Source organism: Ostrea edulis, chromosome 9 (assembly GCF_947568905.1).
Source record: "Ostrea edulis chromosome 9, xbOstEdul1.1, whole genome shotgun sequence".
In the NCBI taxonomy this organism is placed as follows: Eukaryota; Metazoa; Mollusca; class Bivalvia; order Ostreida; family Ostreidae; genus Ostrea; species Ostrea edulis.
Genome location: NC_079172.1, coordinates 75,426,779 through 75,447,454, shown reverse-complemented (window position 1 = coordinate 75,447,454; position 20,676 = coordinate 75,426,779). Strand labels below are relative to the sequence as shown.

At 36.8% G+C, this 20,676-nt stretch overlaps 1 protein-coding gene across 1 annotated transcript; it reads left to right on the top strand.

Moving 5' to 3' along the window:
• The first annotated feature begins 5,436 nt into the window (after positions 1-5,436).
• On the top strand, positions 5,437-19,296 carry LOC125660471 (solute carrier family 23 member 2-like). Its single transcript, XM_048892311.2, has 12 exons — positions 5,437-5,515; positions 8,187-8,343; positions 10,016-10,173; positions 10,373-10,461; positions 10,611-10,669; positions 11,909-12,090; positions 12,214-12,491; positions 14,646-14,899; positions 15,095-15,251; positions 17,116-17,232; positions 18,056-18,151; positions 18,674-19,296. The coding sequence occupies exons 2-12, from the start codon at positions 8,197-8,199 to the stop codon at positions 18,946-18,948; spliced, it is 1,812 nt and encodes a 603-aa protein (XP_048748268.1). The 5' UTR covers positions 5,437-5,515; positions 8,187-8,196; the 3' UTR covers positions 18,949-19,296.
• The last annotated feature ends 1,380 nt before the right edge of the window (positions 19,297-20,676 follow it).

Genomic DNA, 20,676 nt, shown 5'->3' with positions numbered 1-20,676 from the left:
TTTAAAACATTATTCCTTATATAATCACTATGACCCAAGTGCCGATCGAGCAAAAGGTGGATCATCAATATATGTAAGAAACAATATCTTACATATTGAAATCAAACTTAACATTAATTTGCAAGCTACAGCAGTTCGTGTTTCCCTTCACAAAACCATTACATTATGTTCAATTCATGTTCCACCACAATACAAATTAGAATTACAAGAGTTAAACAATTTGGTCAATCAACTCCCTTCTCCTTATATCATTATGGGAGATTTTAATGGTTATAATCCCTTATAGGGTAGTGATAATTTAACTGAAAAAGGCAAAAAGTTGGAGGATTTTGCAAATCAAAATAATCTTTGTATCTTAAATGATGGTTCCAATACTTATCTTCATCCTGAAAATGGTTCTTATACATCTATTGGCATCTCTTTAACAGATCCTACTCTGGCTTATGACCTTTCATGGACTGTCCACGACGACTTGTGTGGCAGTGACCATTTCCCAATTGTAATTGAAGATGTAATTCCTTCCAATGATAAACAAAACCAAAACTGGAAGCTAAGTAAAGCAAAATGGAATCTATTCGATAAACTTTGTATTGAAACAATTAAAGAAGACACATTAATCAATAATAATGACCCAATTTTGAAATTTACAAATATTATTTTAGAGGATAGTGAAAACTCTATTCCAAAAACCTCGACAGATCCGAAGAAAATTAAAAAGCCATGGTTTAATGGTGAATGTAATGAGGCGATCAAAAACAGAAAAAAAAGCTGAAAAACGTTTCAATTTATCCCCGTCCAACCAAATTTAGATAATTATAGGAAATTAAAAGCAAAAGCCCATAGGACATTTAACACAAGCAGGAAAAATTCATGGAGAAACTTTGTTTCTAAATTAAATTCACACACCCCTATTAATAAAGTCTGGAATGCAATTAAAAAGATTAAAGGGAAAAATACAAATAAACAATTCAATCATCTAAAAGTCAATAATGCCACAATTGCTGATATTACAGACATATCCAATACTATTACAAATTCTATATCTAAAAACTCATCAACAGAACATATGTCTTCAAAATTTATTGATGTCAAAAATAGAGAAGAAAGGAAAAATCTAAACTTTACTTCGGATTATTAATATAGAAAATTATAACAAACCATTCTCCATAGATGAATTAAAACGTTCATTGTCAAAATTACATGACACTGCCGTAGGTCCAGACGAAATATACTATCAAATACTTAAACATCTTCCAGAAAGCAGTCTAAAATGTCTTCTATCAATATTTAATAAAATTTGGGAAACGGGCAATTTTCCAAAATCTTGGAAAGAAGCTATCATTATTCCTATTCCAAAACCGGGGAAAGATCACAGTGATCCATCAAATTATCGCCCAATTGCTTTAACAAGTTGTATATGTAAAACCATGGAAAGAATGATTAATGACAGACTTGTCTGGTTTCTGGAGTCAAAAAATCTACTTGCAGATATAAAATGCGGCTTCAGAGGCCAGAGAAGTACGTTAGACCATCTTGTCAAACTTAAATCATTTATTCGTGATGCTTTTATCAATAAGGAACATGCTGTATCAATTTTCTTCGATTTGGAAAAAAGCATATGATACAACATGGAGGTATGGAATTTTGAAAGATCTCCATAATACGGGATTAAGGTAATTTACCAATATTTGTCTCAAACTTTTTGAAAGAACGTTAATTTAAGGTTCGCTTAGGGTCCACTTACTCCAACCTGTGTGATCAAGAAAATGGTGTTCCACAAGGAAGTATTTTATCGGTAACACCATTCAGTATTAAAATCAATAGTTTAGCACAGGTACTTAGAAAGGATATCGAAGGTTGTTTATTTGTAGATGGCATCGGCATTTCATATCGTTCAAAAAATATGGCAAGCATCGAAAGACAACTACAACTTTGCCTAAACAAAATTCAAGACTGGGCAGACAATAATGGTTTTAAATTTTCGAAATCAAAAACAACAGGCGTTCATTTTTGTCAAAAGCGTAAACACCATAATGATCCAGACCTTAAATTAAATGGAACTCCGATCAAAATAGTGAAAGAATTTAAGTTTTTAGGAGTAATTTTTTATAGTAAATTATCCTTTGTTCCACATATTAAGATGCTTAAAACTAAATGTTCTAAAGCACTCGACATTTTAAAGGTTGTCGGCAATACTCTTTGGGGTGCAGACAAAAAAGTTTTACTTCAACTTTATAGATCTCTAGTCCGATCCAAGTTAGATTATGGATGTATAGTTTATGGATCTGCTAGAAAATCGTATATCCAAGCTTTAGATGCAATTCATAACCAAGGTATACGTATCTGTTTATGAGCTTTTCCAACCTCCCCCATAGATAGCATCTATGTAGAAGCAAACGAACCTTCACTTAAAAATAGACGTATAAAATTAAGTCTTCAGTATATCATTAAACTTCGTTCCAATCCAAAACACCCGTCATATAACTGTGTATTCAACCCGAAATTTCAAACAAAATATAATGAAAACACCAAAGTTATTAAACCACTTGGATTAAGACTCCAAAAACATATTAAAGACTCTAACATAGATTTAAATGTTATTTCTGAATTACAAATTCCTAATATTCCACTTTGAGAACTATCAAAACCTACTGTTAATTTAGATTTAACGAAAGACAAAAAGTCAGACACAAATTCACTTGAATTTATTCAGAAGTTTCAAGAATTAAAACACAGTTTTTCAACACAGAGTGAAATTTACACAGATGGATCAAAAGACAAAAATAAAGTTGCTTCCGCTGCTGTTCAGGGAAATGATATCTTTTCGGTACGTTTACCGGATAACAGTTCAATTTTTACAGCTGAAGCAAAAACTCTTCAATTAGCAATTAATTTCATAAAACATTCAGAACACAAAAAACATGTAATTTATTCCGATTCTCTCTCTTGTCTACAAGCAATTAAAAACTGTAAAATTGACCATCCTTATATTTATAACATTTTAAAAGAACATGTATTCCTGAAACGTCGAGGATTTTCCATAGTGTTTTGTTGGATACCAAGTCATATTGGAATACGTCGAAACACTAAAGTTGATAGTGCTGCAAAACTAGCATTACAATTATCAATTACAGATTTTAAAAGTCCTTACACAGACCTTAAATCGTTAATCAGAGAATATGTAAAACATTGGTGGCAAAACGATTGGAATGAAAAGGTAAATAATAAACTACATAATATCAGCCCTATAGTTAGTAAAACGCAAAATGTAATTCTTAAACGTCCAGATGAAGTAGTTATTACTAGATGTAGAATAGGACATTCGCGGATAACACATTCGTTTCTTCTGCAAAGGGAAGATCCACCCGAGTGTGTTTTCTGTCAATGTCCTTTAACAGTCAAACACATTTTATTAGAATGTGGAGATACAGCTTTGATAAGAAATAATTACTTTGATACACAATCTATGAAATATATTTTAACAAATGTTGATTTAAATAAAATTTTAGGATTTCTACATGAAACTGGTTTCTATCAAAAGTTTTGAATTGGAAATAAATTGATTATACGAAATTTTAATTATATGAGAATGGTTTTATGCACAGTGATGATGACATTTTAATACTATATTTTAACATGTTTACAAATAACATTTAGTTTTAAATATATTACTACTTTTATAACATGTTTTTCCATTTATCTAGACTCAGCCGCAGGATAACTGAAAAATTGCTCAAGCGACTATAAACAGTAAATAATCAATCAATCAATTTCATGGGAGTTCGAACTCGGGGCACACCAATACAATAGTCAATGCCTGGTTCATTTCGATGGTAATCCCCTAGTTATCAGATCTCATCTCTACTAGTAGAAACCATACAAATTTGTAACATCAACAATGGGCGTTTTAGGTCACAACCTTTTCGAATAGGGGCGGTGGCAGAGACAACAATGAGGGGCATCCCCGACCATTAAATCAAACAATGGGGCAGGCGGAATTCAGAGGCATATGCCTCATACATTACACTATAGTTTTAGTTTTTTTTAATACATTGATGCACTAATTAATTCCAAGTTTTGTAGGTTATAGGAGAGTGGTCTGGGTTTTGGGGTATTCATAGTATTCTGCGTTGCCCGAAGTGCCACCGGTGGACTCGGAGGAAGTGACCTCACTTTCCAAGATAAAATATTACCATATTGTGGTTCGGAATAAGGGGAGTCAGATGGTAGGACTTTGAAACCATGTTTGAGAACAAGTTAAAGTCTAATCCTCCACCAAATTACTTGATGGTACATGAATGTTTAGGTTCCAACGATTTGGGTATCTTGTCGGGGGAGGGTCAAAGTATGAAATGCCCATTCTTGCCTTGCAAGTTATCGTTCCCAGACATGTCAATTGTCTGGTCTGACATGTTACCTCGCTTGTATTGGCACAATGTCAAGACTGCTTCCAGGGTTGACGCCATGCGCAAATACGGAAGGGGGTCTGGTCATCAGAAATCCAAACATCACTTTTGCCCAGAAAGACCTGTTTGGGTAGGATGGCACGCATTTAAACCATTTAGGCAATTCAGCATTCCTCAATAGTCTGCAATGGGTTCTTGAAACCTTTTATGCACGTAATCAGGCATTAGAATAACTCCGGATGGCCTAGTTTAAGAGTTCTTATACACGTATTTATGTTTAATTTATGTCTCTAACATCAGGTTCGGTGGGTGAAATACTATCTATATAAGCTAACTGTATAGGCGTGTGTAAGTGCATACACGAGTATTTATGTATATGCATAACGCGTTGGTGGAGGGTGAACTTGTACAGATAAACTCATTTGGCTGAATTCGGGGATTATCAAAAGTCAGGGTTATTCATCCTCAGCAGAGGGGAAGATTTTAGGGTTACTTCAGTGGTACCTGAGGGAACAGCTTGATCCTTGCGGTACCAAGGGCAAGCTTTGGGGCCTACCCCTGGGGGTATTAGCCCTAGGTATTTGTTTTTCACCAGGGGAGGCCGTATAGAGTTAGGGCCCGAGTCAGAACTTGAATTCCTCTTCTTGCATGGCACTCAATCTTGTCGGGGTTACCCAGAGGTGTGTTCCCACCACAGTTATCTATGGGGGCGCTATCGCGCCAGGTTCTAAGGGAGGCCATCCCAGTAGGCAGGTAGCGTTGATGTATAAATAGATTGCGACAAACACTCGACACTAGATTTCTTACATTAATAAATTATATTGCAAAGAATTGATAGTGTAATCAGTTAAAGTATCTGGGATTAAGGTTTAGTTATCATTTGGTTTAATTTGATGAAGTCCTGTATGTGTAGTCAGTTAGAGTTGTAAAGCTGATGTAAATGTAACATTACTTAAACGGTCCGGTTAGAAATGTGAAACCGTGATTGTGAATACTAACAGAGACACACATAAGATATATTACAGATGTCTTTGCTTCTAAGATTTACTGTATCGGATTTAATTTGTTGTACTGGTTCACTGGGGAGGAATAGTGCGTGCATTAAACAGGTAACCTTGATAAAATTCATTATAGTGCTATTATTACATCCTTATTATCATCATTAATGTGACATGTGGCACTCGCCTTCACTTCCATATAGGACAACATTAGATATTAGCACACGAATATCCAAACACTGGTCACAGGTCCACCTCTCGTTTAGTCTTACAGTGTTATTGTTCTTTTTGATTTATTGTGCGTGCTTCTGAATTTTGATATTATTTGAAGACAATATATTGACGTTTTAGCAATCTGAAAATCAAAATATGGTCATGTTTGCTCAAGGAACATTCTGAACAACAGAGTAATTATTTTATTCGCAAATAATATATCTGAAGTTTTAGCAAACCCGAACCAAAATTATAGCTAAAATTTACGATACAGGTACAATTTATGAAAAAAAAATGTTCTTGACAACAAAATAATTATTACAAGCACTATCCAAAGACATATTAAAGTTTTAGCAATTTAATCCGCAACCAAAACCATGGCCATACTTAACGTTCCGGATACAATGGCTGAAGAACCGTTCTTCACAACAAAGCAATTAGTACAAGGATTCTCGTAATTCAGTCAATCATGGTACCAAATTGTACATTTTTAGATAACTCGACTGTAACGAAAGTGCAATTTTGTGTATCTACTTATTTAAGAACCATAAAACAATTCAGATTCCTAGTTTAGGCGTTGTAGACAAAAAGTTCCATCAATCTCGGAAAAATCGGTCTACTGTGGTGAAACTTAAACTTGATCTGTATCCGTATATTAGTCGATTTGATGTATCCCAGCGAACTCGAAATAAAAGACACCACAAAGTCCTCCACATCTGCTTCGTACTTAGATATTTTATTGAAAATAGATATTAACGGCAAACTAACAACTCAACTTTACGACAAACGGGATGATTTCAACTTCCCACATTTATCTAGCAACATTCCATTATCACCTGCATATGGTGTGTATATATTTCAACTGATTCGATACGCAAGAGCTTGATCTGTGTATGATAGTTTTAAAATCGAGGCAGACTACTGACAAACAAGTTGATGGTTTCGTTTAAAGTCAGGATTAATTTTCGCAAAATTCTATGGTCACTATGACGATCTAGTTTGCCAATACAACCTGTCATTGGGTCAAATGTTGTCTGACGTGTTTGATAACAATTTTTGATTTGAACACATTTTATTGTATAGATATACAAAAGGATTGGTTACAGGTTCTAGCAAATCAGAAAACCTCTGTCGCACCGTACGAATTGTTAGACCGTCTTTGATTCTGATTACGGATAACTCTGATCAAGATAAAGGACTCACGGCGGGTGTGACCGGTCAACAGGGAATGCTTACTCCTCCTCCTAGGCACCTAGTATAGCCAGGGGTTCCTGTTTGCCCAACACTCTATTTTGTATTGCTTATAGGAATTATGAGGTTGATCACTGTTCGTTATCTTCACCTTTTCAATCACATACAAAATCTCATTTTCCTAAATGAAATAATAATGAAATTGAAAAGTCTGGAAAACAAACCAAAGTTCATTCAACAATGAAGCTATGTCTAACATTATTTTGTTAGAATAAATCAACTGCAACAAAAGTAAAACTGCATTTGTACCTCCACATTAAGTGCAATTGCATGCCAAATTTCAGATTATTAAGTTAAAGCACAGTGGAAAACAGTCCGGATATACAGACAAACGGGACTGACGGAGACAGAGCAAACCTATAATTGACTCACCGGCAGGGGACTTTAAAAATCCAACAAAGATATATAGTAATCATTAATAAAACATGGTAATGACTGGTTTTCAATCATCTGCATTGTACATACTAGATAGACTATTCGGCCGATTAATCTAATTATCCATTAGCATTACATGTTTTCTTCTTTATCCAGTATATTATACATCTATGTACTGGCTATGAGGACAATTTAGCGAGTTTATAGTCCCCCCAAAACACCAACTATTTCCCCGAGGCGCAGTCAAGGGAGACAATAAACTTGTATTGTCTAAATAGTCAGTAAATAGGTGTTTTATTATACCAAAGTAAACTTTACCTTCCGTCAGTGATGCAAAGCGTTAGGTGCCATGATTGTCGTCTGGTAAACCAGTTATAGTTATCGGACTTTGACGTCACGATCCGGATAAACTGACCTTGACTTTGAACATATAACCTTGACTTGACGGAAATTGACATAATGATTAAATAATTACAAAGTATGACCGGTATCACACAATTTATACACTCTAGTTTGCTAAATATAGCATATATTATTCGGGGTGGGTGGGTATCCCTCAATGGATGGAACTACTAAATTTTCCTTACGGTAAATAACTCCTCAGACATGATACGTACCAGATTTTTATAGAATTTTATTTGGGGGGGGGGGGGTTAATGTAAAGATATATTCTGCGTTCATCACTGCAACCAATCCATCGAGAAAAATAAAACCTACTATGATTTTAGATGTTAGCTAATGGGATTTGATTAGCGAAATTATGGTACTCGTTAAATATATGTGAAATTAAACTACCAACATTATCTAAAAATTCCTGAATAAATATTGACGATATGTGGCCCTGTTATCATCCAATGCACATAGAGCACCTGTGTTACAACGATTTGACAAATCAAACGGTCAGACTGTCACATCTTCTCACCGAGGAAGCACATATTTTCAGAAGACCTGAAATGACTATGGAAAGATGCTCATCCTCAAAAGTGATAAAAATGACGGAGGAGGAAAAGTTGACATCTGGAGAGAAAACTGGCAAACCCGTGTTATACGGGGTGGATGATGTTCCGCCGGCTCACATGACGGTCTTATTTGGGTTACAGGTATGTTACGGTATTATATGAAGATAATGTCTTAGTCAGAACTTGTCCAGATGGAGTCAACTTTTATCAAATGGTCTATTTTAGATCCTTATCGGTGATCATGACGGAAAATGAAGTAAATTTTCCCCTGTCTACTAAACAATGCGGTGTGTCAATTTCTGAGGAAAACTTTTCTATAACAAAAACCACTGATTGAAAATTAGTAGATATGGAAATAATTTACAAAAGAGGAACATTTCTACTCTAACTTTGATATTCTATACAGTAAATATTACATTTCAGTAAGATTCATGACTTTGGTCAATGAAATCTGGATTCGACATTTAGAAAATAGCGAAGTACATGCAACTATAATTTTCAAGTTATCCTTCTTGATATAGACCACGTATGACCTTCGTATGAAGAGTCTTCATGTGTGAATGGTATATTGATCATATTCTAACCATATGGATTTACTAAAGAAATAAATTTCAGTTTTGAAAAAGCATGTCAGCATATTTCATGAAATTCGATAGCGCTTTATGACAAAACATGCTTGCCTGACATATTGTAGTTCGTATCCTTATGTATTTTCAAAAATGAAGTTTACTTCTTATATTCACATTCTACTTTAATTTCATTTGAAATTCTGTTAAATAGATGCCCTAATTCAAGATTCATACACAATTTGTTCACAATTGCATCGCATTCATAGCTATCATTACACTGGTAACGATATTGAAGGCAAACACATTGTAAATATATAAGATTATCATCTATCGCTAATATTATGTCTACAACAGGATTGCTTCCGTTTTAAACTCACCATTGTCAAGATGAACTTACATGTAGCTCGGTACGTTCGGGTTAAGATGAACTTACATGTAGCTCGGTACGTTCGGGTTAAGATGAACTTACATGTAGCTCGGTACGTTCGGGTTAAGATGAACTTACATGTAGCTCGGTGCGTTCGGGTTAAGATGAACTTACATGTAGCTCGGTACGTTCGGGTTAAGATGAACTTACATGTAGCTCGGTACGTTCGGGTTAAGATGAACTTACATGTAGCTCGGTATGTTCGGGTTAAGATGAACTTACATGTAGCTCGGTGCGTTCGGGTTAAGATGAACTTACATGTAGCTCGGTACGTTCGGGTTAAGATGAACTTACATGTAGCTCGGTACGTTCGGGTTAAGATGAACTTACATGTAGCTCGGTACGTTCGGGTTAAGATGAACTTACATGTAGCTCGGTACGTTCGGGTTAAGATGAACTTACATGTAGCTCGGTACGTTCGGGTTAAGATGAACTTACATGTAGCTCGGTACGTTCGGGTTAAGATGAACTTACATGTAGCTCGGTACGTTCGGGTTAAGATGAACTTACATGTAGCTCGGTACGTTCGGGTTAAGATGAACTTACATGTAGCTCGGTACGTTCGAGTTAAGATGAACTTACATGTAGCTCGGTACGTTCGGGTTAAGATGAACTTACATGTAGCTCGGTACGTTCGGGTTAAGATGAACTTACATGTAGCTCGGTACGTTCGGGTTACGTGCTTTGGACAACATCAACAAAATAAGTTGCCGTATGGAAAGAAATTTGTGATAAATAGATATTTATGCCATAGTAACTTCGATTTTTATACTGTGCATTAAAACGCCGAGTTAATTCTTCCATTTTCATTATTCAGCAAGCCGTGATGTGTATCGGAGGGACGCTCTCCTTGCCGTATATCTTGGCGGCGTTACTTTGCCCGATGGATGAACAAAACGTGCGAGCGCAACTTCTCAGTATAACCATGTTCATGTGTGGTGTAGCCACCGTTCTGCAGTGTTTCTTTGGCGTGAGGTAAGAAAGCTATAAACACCATCTGTTACAAAAATGTGTACGAAACTACTGTGAAAGTCATCGTACAGAAGTGGTTCGGGTCTTATTGGTAATTCATAATCAGTGGCATAATTATCTTAAATAACTATGGATGTTTAACTCTCTCACTTCTATACCACACAATAATTATACTTTTAATTATGTTTTCGTGTCTTGGTAGGTTACCTATCATTCAAGGTGGTTCTCACACATTTGTGGCCCCGATCGTTGTGATGATGTCCCTGGAAAAGTTCCGTTGTCCAGACCAGGGTTTGTGGAATTAGACAAGGGTTTAAACAAGTTACACAACAAACTTCATCCTCTTGTAGTTTATATCGTCAGAGTTTTTAATCAGACGGTGTACATGCACGTTTACATGCACAATTCTGAAAACTTTATCATGCTTTATTCAACTGTAGGTTTAGACATATCGACTGGGAACAGAACACACGTTGACTGGACAGAAAGAATGCGGGAGGTATGTGGTCACCAGCTCATCATCCACCTTAAAAAGCCCGCTACACAAACAAATGTGTACATATACAAGCACAACATATTACGGTGATAATTCCCTTACTGAAAAGTGGAGTAAAACCCCTTAGACTGTGAAAAGTCATTTTCGTTGGGGGTAATTTCCATGGTATGTGAATCCCATGAATTTTCAATCCTTTATAAGCAAACGATGATTAATTGCAATCAAGGAAGACAACTCTTCATCCACGGAATCAAAGTCGCATGAACATTCTTAATATTTTCAAACCACGTAAATGATACGAATCCCAAACAACCAATGATAAAAGAAACAACATGAGCTGCTTTTAACTTATATAGATTTTGATATGCGTCACTATTGATATCTCCCCGTGTAGATCCGGGTTAGAATAGATCCTCAGTAACCCTTGTTTGTCGTAAGAGGTGATCAAATGGGGCGGTCCTTTCTGAAAGATGCCTGAGAGTGGCGATAAACAATATCCAATCAATCAATTAAATCCCGTTGGGACTCGGGTTATAATAGGTCCTCAGCATCGCTTGCTTGTTGTAAGAGGCGACTAAATGGGATGGTCTTTCGGATGAGACCGCAAAAACCGAGGTCCCGTTTCAAAGCAGGTGTGGCACGATAAAGATCCCTCTGCTCGATAGTCATAAGCGTCGAGCGTATGCCTAAATGTTGTAGCCTGGTTACGTCTCCATATGAGTGAAATATTCGCAAGAAGGACGTTAAAGAATATACACTCAATCAATCAATTATTGATATCAGATACTTAATATGCCCGTAGTATCAAAATGTTTGAATCTGTACGCTTTTATAAGATGGGTAATATGTAGTTTTTTTGTAAACTTGAAATCTTTTTGTTGTGTTTAAACGGTGTCCAAAAACGCTGTAACCATATGCACATATCCATATAGCCCTTTTTGGCAAAATACAAATTACATATAGAATATATCTTCTGGAGAGTATCAAAATACAAAATTCATATAGAATATATCTTTTGGAGAGTATTTAAAGAAATACAAATTACATATAGAATAAATCTTTTGGAGAGTATTAAAAGAAATACAAATTAACATATAGAATATATCTTCTGGAGAGTATTAAAAGAAATACAAATTAACATATAGAATATATCTTCTGGAGAGTATTAAAAGAAAATTTTCCAAAGATATCCTCATTTCATCTCTTGCAAAATCATTGCATTTTTTATACATTCTTTCCCAGATACAGGGGAACTTGATCCTGGCATCCATGACTCAAATTCTTCTAGGAAGTTTCGGGCTCATCGGGATAATTTTACGATTTGTAGGACCTCTAACTATCGCCCCAACGGTGTCCCTGATAGGTCTATCTCTGTCACATGTCGTCGCCATGTTCTGTGAAACACATTGGGGAATTTCAATGCTGTAAGTTTCTGATACAAAGGAGGTATGATAATTAATGTATATAGCAGTTAAGAAGGTTTTATGTTAATTCTAATTACTTTCTCCATAAATACCACACATGATTAAAAGAGCATTTACTTTCAGGACTTTGTTTTTTCTCCTGTTGTTTTCAACCTGTATCAACAAATTGGAAGTCCCAATTCCCTCATTTTCACTCCAGCGGAAGTGTCATACAAAGAGGCTTCCTGTATTCCAGCTCTTTCCTGTTGTGTTCTGTGTCTCAATTGTATGGGCGTTGAGTCACGTGCTCACTGTAGCCGATGTCTTTCCCAGCAACAGCACAGTCACGGGATATAAAGCGAGGACGGACTCCAAATTACAAATCATGACGGACTCTTCCTGGTTCTCATTCCCTCTTCCATGTACGCAATATCTACTTAAATGACATTTCAACAGTCTCGATTGAAGTCAGCATTTCGCAAATTCTATGGTCGTTATAACGATCTAGTTCGTCAATACAACTTCGCATTGGGTCAAATGCTGTCTGACGTGTTTCATACCGATTGTTAAGCCGTTCTTGGCACACTGATTTTGACTGCGGATAACTCCGTTTACCTGATCAGGATATGGGGCTCACGGCGGGTGTGACCGGTCAACAGGGGATGCTTACTCCTCCTAGGCACCTGATCCCACCTCTGGTGTGTCCAGAGGTCCGTGTTTGCCCAACTATCTATTTTGTATTGCTTGTAGGAGTTATGAGATTGATCACTGTTCGTTATATTCACCTTGCATTTAGTACAATGGAGCAGTCTTTATCGAAGAAGTTGAAAATATTTCATTTTTCCTGGTCTGTAATCGATCTATCTCCAGGCTGGTACCTTATGGACACTTTTTAAATTTAACAGTGTGTGCAGTGTTTTGACTGCTATTTCCAGTATTGTGTTGCATCATCTTTCAGGGGTATGTTTTGGCTTAAGTGTGTAGAATCTATTCGACTTCTAGGACTCCGCCTTCAGGAAAGATTGTATCCAAGAAATTTTGAATTAAATACCCAGGGTTACAAGAATAGTTTTGATTTACTTACTCATTGACAATCTCTTCGTGGCCTTTGGAGATCAGGTCTTCCAACGGTCTGTAAGAATTCCCTTGGGCACGAATTGTGTTCCCTTGTTAGTTGACCTGTTTTTATATTCTTGTGACGTAGAATTTATTCAAAAGCTTGTACATAAAAAAGAATCTACTGGATAACTATCAATCTATCAATTTGACATTTAGATATACATGTATCGACGACGTTTTATCTATTAGTAATAATCATTTTCATTCATATGTCTATTCAATATATCTCAGTAAACTCAAAATAAAAGACACCACAAAATCCTTCACATCTGCTTCGTACTTAGATATTTTATCGAACATAGATGCTAAGGGCAAACTAACAGCTCAAATTTGTGAAAAACGGAATGATTTCAGCTTCTTCATCGTCAGCTTCCCATATTTATGTAGCAATATTCCATTATCACCTGCATATGGTGTCTGTATATCTCAACTGATTCGATACACAAGAACTTGTTCTGTGTATGATCAGTTTTTAAATCGAGACAGGCTACTGTCAAACAAAATGATGTTGCAGGGGGTTTCAACACTTTCGTTTAAAGTCAGCATTTCGGAAATTTGCAATACAATCTGTCATTGGGTCAGATGATGCCTGACGTATTTCATACCAATTGATGTACCGTTCTTTATACACTGATTTAGACTACAGATTACTTCGTTTACCTAATCAAGATACATTATAGGGCTCACGACCGGTGTGACCGGACGACAGATGATGATGCTTACTCCTCCTGAGCACCAGACTCCACCTCTAGTGCATCCAGGGATCCGTGTTTGCTCAACTCTTTTAATATTGCAATCCTTATAGGGGTTATGAGATTGATCACTGTTCGTTATCTTCACCTTGCATATTTGAATATTTACATTTCCTGTGCTTTGATATCTTTACAAATTGTAATGATAACCATTTGTTCATGAATTCAGTGCAGTTGCGAACAATGCGCTTATGAATCTTGATAATATTGTTTACTTTAACGGCTGAAAATCTTGACAGAAATGCAAGTGAAATGTAAATGTAACAAATGCACTTCATTTTGGAAAGTACACGAGGGTATGAACTGCAACGTCTCACTCGGAATACTTTTCATAACGAGGTAATGTGCATCATGAAGTATGGTTGCATGAAGCGTCGCAGTTTGTACTTTTATGTATTTTCAAAATATTATTTATTTCTTAAATGTGTGCACTGCTGAACAAAGGGTAAAAACGCAAGCTTTCCGAACTCTTTTAATCATTAGCCTGTAGATCATGTTAGATCTGTTGACATTACTTTATTGTAATTCAAGATTTCTCTCGATTTCCAACGTGCTCTGGCAACAAAAAGTAACAACCATAACGAATTTCGTTGCATGCGATTGGTTGACTTGACATTGTAACGTAACACTATATCAGATTTGTACTTAATTATGATTTGCATACTTTAAGAATTCGACTATTCAATAAAAATTTCTTGATTTCAGTTCAGTTCGGGAGTCCCACGTTTAGCTTGGCAGGTTACATGGGAATGCTAGCCGCGACAATTTCATCCATTATTGAGTCTGTTGGTGATTACTTTGCGGCTGCGCGAATATCTGGTGCTCCACTTCCGCCAGCGCATGCCATCAATCGAGGTATCACATTTGAGGGCGTGTCCAGCATAATTTCTGGATTGGTTGGAGCAGGTCATGCTACAACGTCATATAGCGGGAACATTGGAATTATCGGAATAACGAAAGTTAGTGTTTGGAAGCGTCGAGAGATATCCCAGTAATATCAAATATTCAAACTCGAGGGCAAGTTGTGGATTTCAGAAAATGTGCACTTCGTTCTAAATTTTTCCATCTCTTCTTATTTAGTGAAAAATTCCCAGAAATACTAGTTAAGTTATCGATTGGAAGTACTCTGTATTTGTCAACTCTTCAATAACCAGGTGGCTAGCAGGGCTGTGTTTATAGCGGCAGGCGTGATCCTAATTATTTGTGGTGTCATAGGGAAAGTGGGAGCAGCCCTGGCCCTAATACCAGAACCCATCATCGGCGGGGCTCTTCTCCTGGGTCTAGGAATGGTGGTGTCCATAGGGATATCAGGTAAAGGGTATTCTGTCAAAATGTGTGAAGAATGATATACGTTTATAGTATAGCATCGAGGGAGTCTGCAAGATTCTAATTCCCTGAGAGCAAGTCTTCTTTCCGAGGCGAAGCTGAGGGAAATAAGCTTACTCAAGAGGACCTGCAATATTACCATGTCCCTCAGTACTATCCTTTAATCGTTTTATTATACCGTCACTGACATTATGACCAAAATAAAACAATGTTTAAAATGTGGATTCACGGGACCTACTTACCATGATTGTTATCGGTATCTACCGTAAACTGGTTCTTATACGGGGACCAATTAACTTAAATGCAATTCCATTTGATGATCAAAATTCACAATTCCATTCCGGATACATCAGAACTTTCCATAAAGATAAAAAGAAGGTGCAAATTATTCTGAATAGGGGTGTATAAGTTTGTCGGATTGACGCACCTTTTTGCAGGGAATCGGAAATTTTGGGTGATTTACATGGAATCGGGAAACTTCGCGGGTACGATAAGGCGGGTCACGAGAATCTTTGCTGGTATAAAATCCGCGAAACAATGTGACGTAAATGAAATAAGTATATCAATATGTATATATATATATCTAGTTCCGATTTTATATTCATTTAAGTTTTATTCATACATGAAATAAACCATGCAGCAACTAAGATCGAAAGAAAAAAGAAATGTTATACTGCTGTCGTGTAATTTGTGACATGTCAAATAAAGGTGAAGATAACGAACAGTGATCAATCTCATAACTCCTATAAACAATACAAAATAGATAGCTGGGCAAACACAGACCCCTGGACACACCAGAGGTGGGATCAGGTGCCTAGGAGGAGTAAGCATCCCCTGTTGACCGGTCACACCCGCCGTGAGCCCTATATCCTGATCAGGTAAACAGAGTTTGTCAGTATGTCAAGGACGGCCTAACAATCGGTATGAAACACATCAGACAGCATTTGACCCAAGGATAGGTTGTATTGACGAATTAGATCGTTATAACAACCATAGAATTTGCGAAATGCTGACTTCAATCGAGACTGTTGAAACCCCTGTACCTTCAACTTGTTTGTCAGTAACTTGCCTCGATTAAAAAACTGACCATACGCAGAACAAGCTATTGCGTATCGAATCAGTTGAGAGATATAAACACCCTATGCAGGTGATAAAAGAATATTGCTACATAAATATGAGAAGTTAACGATGGAGAAGCTGAAATCATCCCACTTGTCATACAGTTGAGTTATATGAAAGTAAACTGATGACGTCATAAATATACATCAAATAACGTTAGCGCATTGAAAGAATTTGTTAACAGTGTCATGTAAATATTGACAAAATATGGAGCGATTAATGCATATGCCATATATATATATATATATATATATATATATATATATATATATATGAAACACTGAGAATGTATCGATATTATGAAGGCTATGGTGATGGTATTCATTCATTGACAATTTTGTTCAAAAGAAAAAGATTCCATTTAGCATGTCGGTCCGATTTAGCTCTGTCGTAAACTGAAATAAAACTGCAAAGTATAACACTTTGCTGCAACCTTTTAGCGCAGCACTTGACTGTAGACACGACAACGTCCAGACGTTTTGCTACTCTTTGGTAAGGTGGTGAACTTTCTCGACTATCTCGTGTCCAGAATCAAATGTTGCGTTGCTATGATGACATTAATTAATCCTGAATTCCGTCCTCCTGCGTGAAATTGTTATAGTACTTGTTAGAGAAATATTATTTCTGTAAATGCCAGAGAGAGAGAGAGAGAGAGAGAGAGAGAGAGAGAGAGAGAGAGAGAGATGTGTGTTAGATGTATTTTATTCCTCTCCATATTGACTTCTACCAGTGCTGCAGTTCTGTGATATGTCCTCCAGCAGGAACGTCACCATTCTGGGACTTTCGTTCTTGATGGGTCTGATGGTGCCAGAGTGGTTAGCTGAAAACTCTGAAAAAGTTAAAACAGGTCAGCTTTTCTGTGCAATTCCTTATTATACAAAATTTTATAATATTTCATTACCGGTGTTGTATAGTAGCCATTCCCACACCACACCCCTTGGAAATTGGCTATATAGCAGGATTATCCCCACGGAAATAAGGCTATATCGTCAAATTTCCCACCTATTATAGCCATGGAAAATCCCCATGGAAAATACTCCATGTTGTAGAATGTTCCCTTCATTTCATTCAAGTTTATCGAGGTATATTTTTTGGTAGAAACTTAGTAATATTGAAGACGAAATATCAACGTCCCATTAAAACTTCTAATCATTGTGAAATCAACTGTATGGAGAGATATGCGTGTATTCTACACAGCAGGTCCATATCAAATACATAGTTATATGCTATTCTCTTCAGCGGTTACATAGGAGTAACAAATACATTTAGTATATTTTTGCCGAACTTTTATGTTCAACATGAGCATAACTCTCGGAATATGCACATCTATTCGGTATTTCCTTATTGATGCAACGAATTAGTTCGGGATTCGAAACCCCCCCCCCCCCCCCTGGAATCTCTATTCAGGTGATCTACCAACTTGGTTATTTGGTCAATAGCGATTGGACCGTCTGACCGTTACAATTCAAACAAAACAAACCCGAGAGGGAGGAAACTTCTTATTGGGGTTAAATCTGCTATACATACTAACTCCTGCCTCAGGAGCTAAGTTTACTGTTTAGCCAATTTTCCTGGGGGTAACCTTCGGGGGGGGGGGGGTTATTATGCAACAACGGCTTGTAATGGATAGAAAAAATATTTGTGGAAAAAAATTTAAACTTCTGATTCAGGTTCGGATGAATTGGACCAGATGATTCGAGTTCTATTTGGAACAGCGTCCTTCGTTGGAGGTTTCATGGGGTTTATGATGGATAATATCATTCCTGGTATGGCCAATTTGATATACATGTTGTTGGAAATTTTGCTTTGAAATGTTGTCAGTAGCGGGAAATAAACCAAATTGTATGAATCCTCTAAAATGCAATACTTGGTACTCGTATTTGACGCAGATTGATGTATTCCAGAGGGGAAAACCATGTCTGCAAATTGGAAGATTTGTAACATACAATATTTGTTTCTATCCCTTTTTATTTTTGTTTTGTCTACCTTATATTGACTTCATAACTGGTTGTATACAAGGTCAAGGTCGATGTATGAGGTCAAAGGGAAGCTCATGTATCAAGGTCAAACTTTGATACACACATAACTTTGATTTTTGTCGCAATATTTTGACATTGTTTTATCGTCATAAATCATGTTCAATTCTGCTGTACAATACAGTTATGGCTACGTTCAAGACTTTATTACAAATTCACATCTTGAATTTGTCTGTATATGACGTCACGTGAGGCCCGGTATGATTTTAATTCATACAAAAAAAGATTAAAACCCTAAATACTTTTTTCCAGGGTCTAAACACGAAAGAGGCATCGACAGATGGGTGAATCAGTCAGTCTTTGATCCGGAACGGCTGTCCACAGATTCAGACCCTAGCAGGGTGTACGACTTACCTTATGTTACCAAATATATCAATCGTGTCAGACTGTGTCGATTCTGTCCCGTTTCGCCATCATTCATACAATTCGGGAGTTCGTGTTTTAAAACCAGACAGGGAGAAAACGTTTCAACCAAATTAACAAATGAAAATGAGTTGATTCCCTTACAGAACGGGACGGAAGGTTGACTTCTACTGTCAGAGACTTAAAACGCTAGCATGCCATATATCAAACATGGAAACGCAATAATAAGATATCAATGTAGAACAAAATGAAATACAGTTGTATAGGGTATTACAATATGTCAGATTACAAATATCACGGTTGTATAAGATAAAGTTCCTCTCAGTGCGCATGTAAAATGTTTTAATTTTTAAGCTAAACTGTTTTAATAATGATAATAATACCATATTTATATAGCACCCTTTTCATACACTATGTACGCTCAAAGGTGCTTTACAATGCATATATACCTTACAACAGAATGTTATACACATAATACATGGGAAATAAATAAAAGACTAAAAAGCAATGATATAAAAGGCGTTATCACATGTAAACAGTCCGTAGCTGTACCTATCTTGATTGTACATATAAAACATGAAAACACAAGATACCATAAATATGCTAGATAAGAATAAACATCAGTTTCAGGGCGTATTAAAATCACAAAAATAATGAAATAAACACACGCACACACAGCATATAATGTCTCGGTTATAATACATTAAAACAAAGATTTCTTTTACATCCCATTTAAAAATTTCTATACGCCTGACGTCATCAGACGGGACATATTATGCTATTATACGACTGACGTCATCAGACGGGACATATTATGTTATGGCGATGTTCGTCCGTCCGAGGTAATGTTTTCCAGACTTTTTTCCGCAACGGATGCATATACAGCGTTGAAATTTGGTCACAATTTTCCCCTAAGTAATTTAAAAAGTGACTGCATTTCAGCTGGATTGGTGCATCGTGACCTACTTTAGAAGAGGTTGGCCTTGTAGTTTCTGCAGAGAAAACCAAGGTTATGCCAATAGGTGAAACATCGGCATGCGTGAAAGATGGAGAGTCTACCATTGATAAAGTTGAGAAGTTTAACTACCTAGGCTCAACTGTAACACCAATTAATTCCATCGATACTGAGCTGAACATTCGTATAGGAAAAGCCGCCAATGCTTTTAAGAACTTGCGCAACACTTGGAGAGCAAAGATCAGCCTCAAAATAAAAATGAGAATATATAGAGCAGTTGTCATTCCAACATTGCTGTATACATCTGAGACATGGGCCACAACCAGGAATCATGAGCAACGACTAGACGCCTTCGATTCCAGATGCCTTAGAATTATTCTGAAGACCAAATGGTGGGAACAAAGGCGCAACAGTGACATTCGAGAGCTCACAGATCAACCATATGCCTCAACACTACTCATGAGGAATCGGCTGAGATGGTTTGGTCACATGTCGAGGATGGGAGACGAAAGATTCCCTAAACGAATGTACGAATGGGACCCTACATCGGTCGGAGGAAGACGAAAACAAGGACGACAACGGCAGAGATGGCGAGACACGCTGGCAAGAAACTTTACAACTGCCGGCCTAACATATCAGGACGCCGAAAATATAGCCAAAGACCGTGTGACATGGAGGGATACCATAGCGGCACTGATGTGATAACAATCACTAACAGTATCCAAGAAGAAGAAGAAGACCTACTTTAGGGCTAAAAGTGGGTCAAAAAGTTTTCCGGACTTTTTTCGTTATGGATACAAATATTGCCCTCAAATTTCGTCACAAATTTCTTCTTGGAGTAAAACAAGGTCAGTTTGCATTTCAGCTGGATTGGTGAACGGTGGCCTACTTTACGGATAAAAGTAACAGTTTTCCAGATTTGTTTTCGTTATGGATA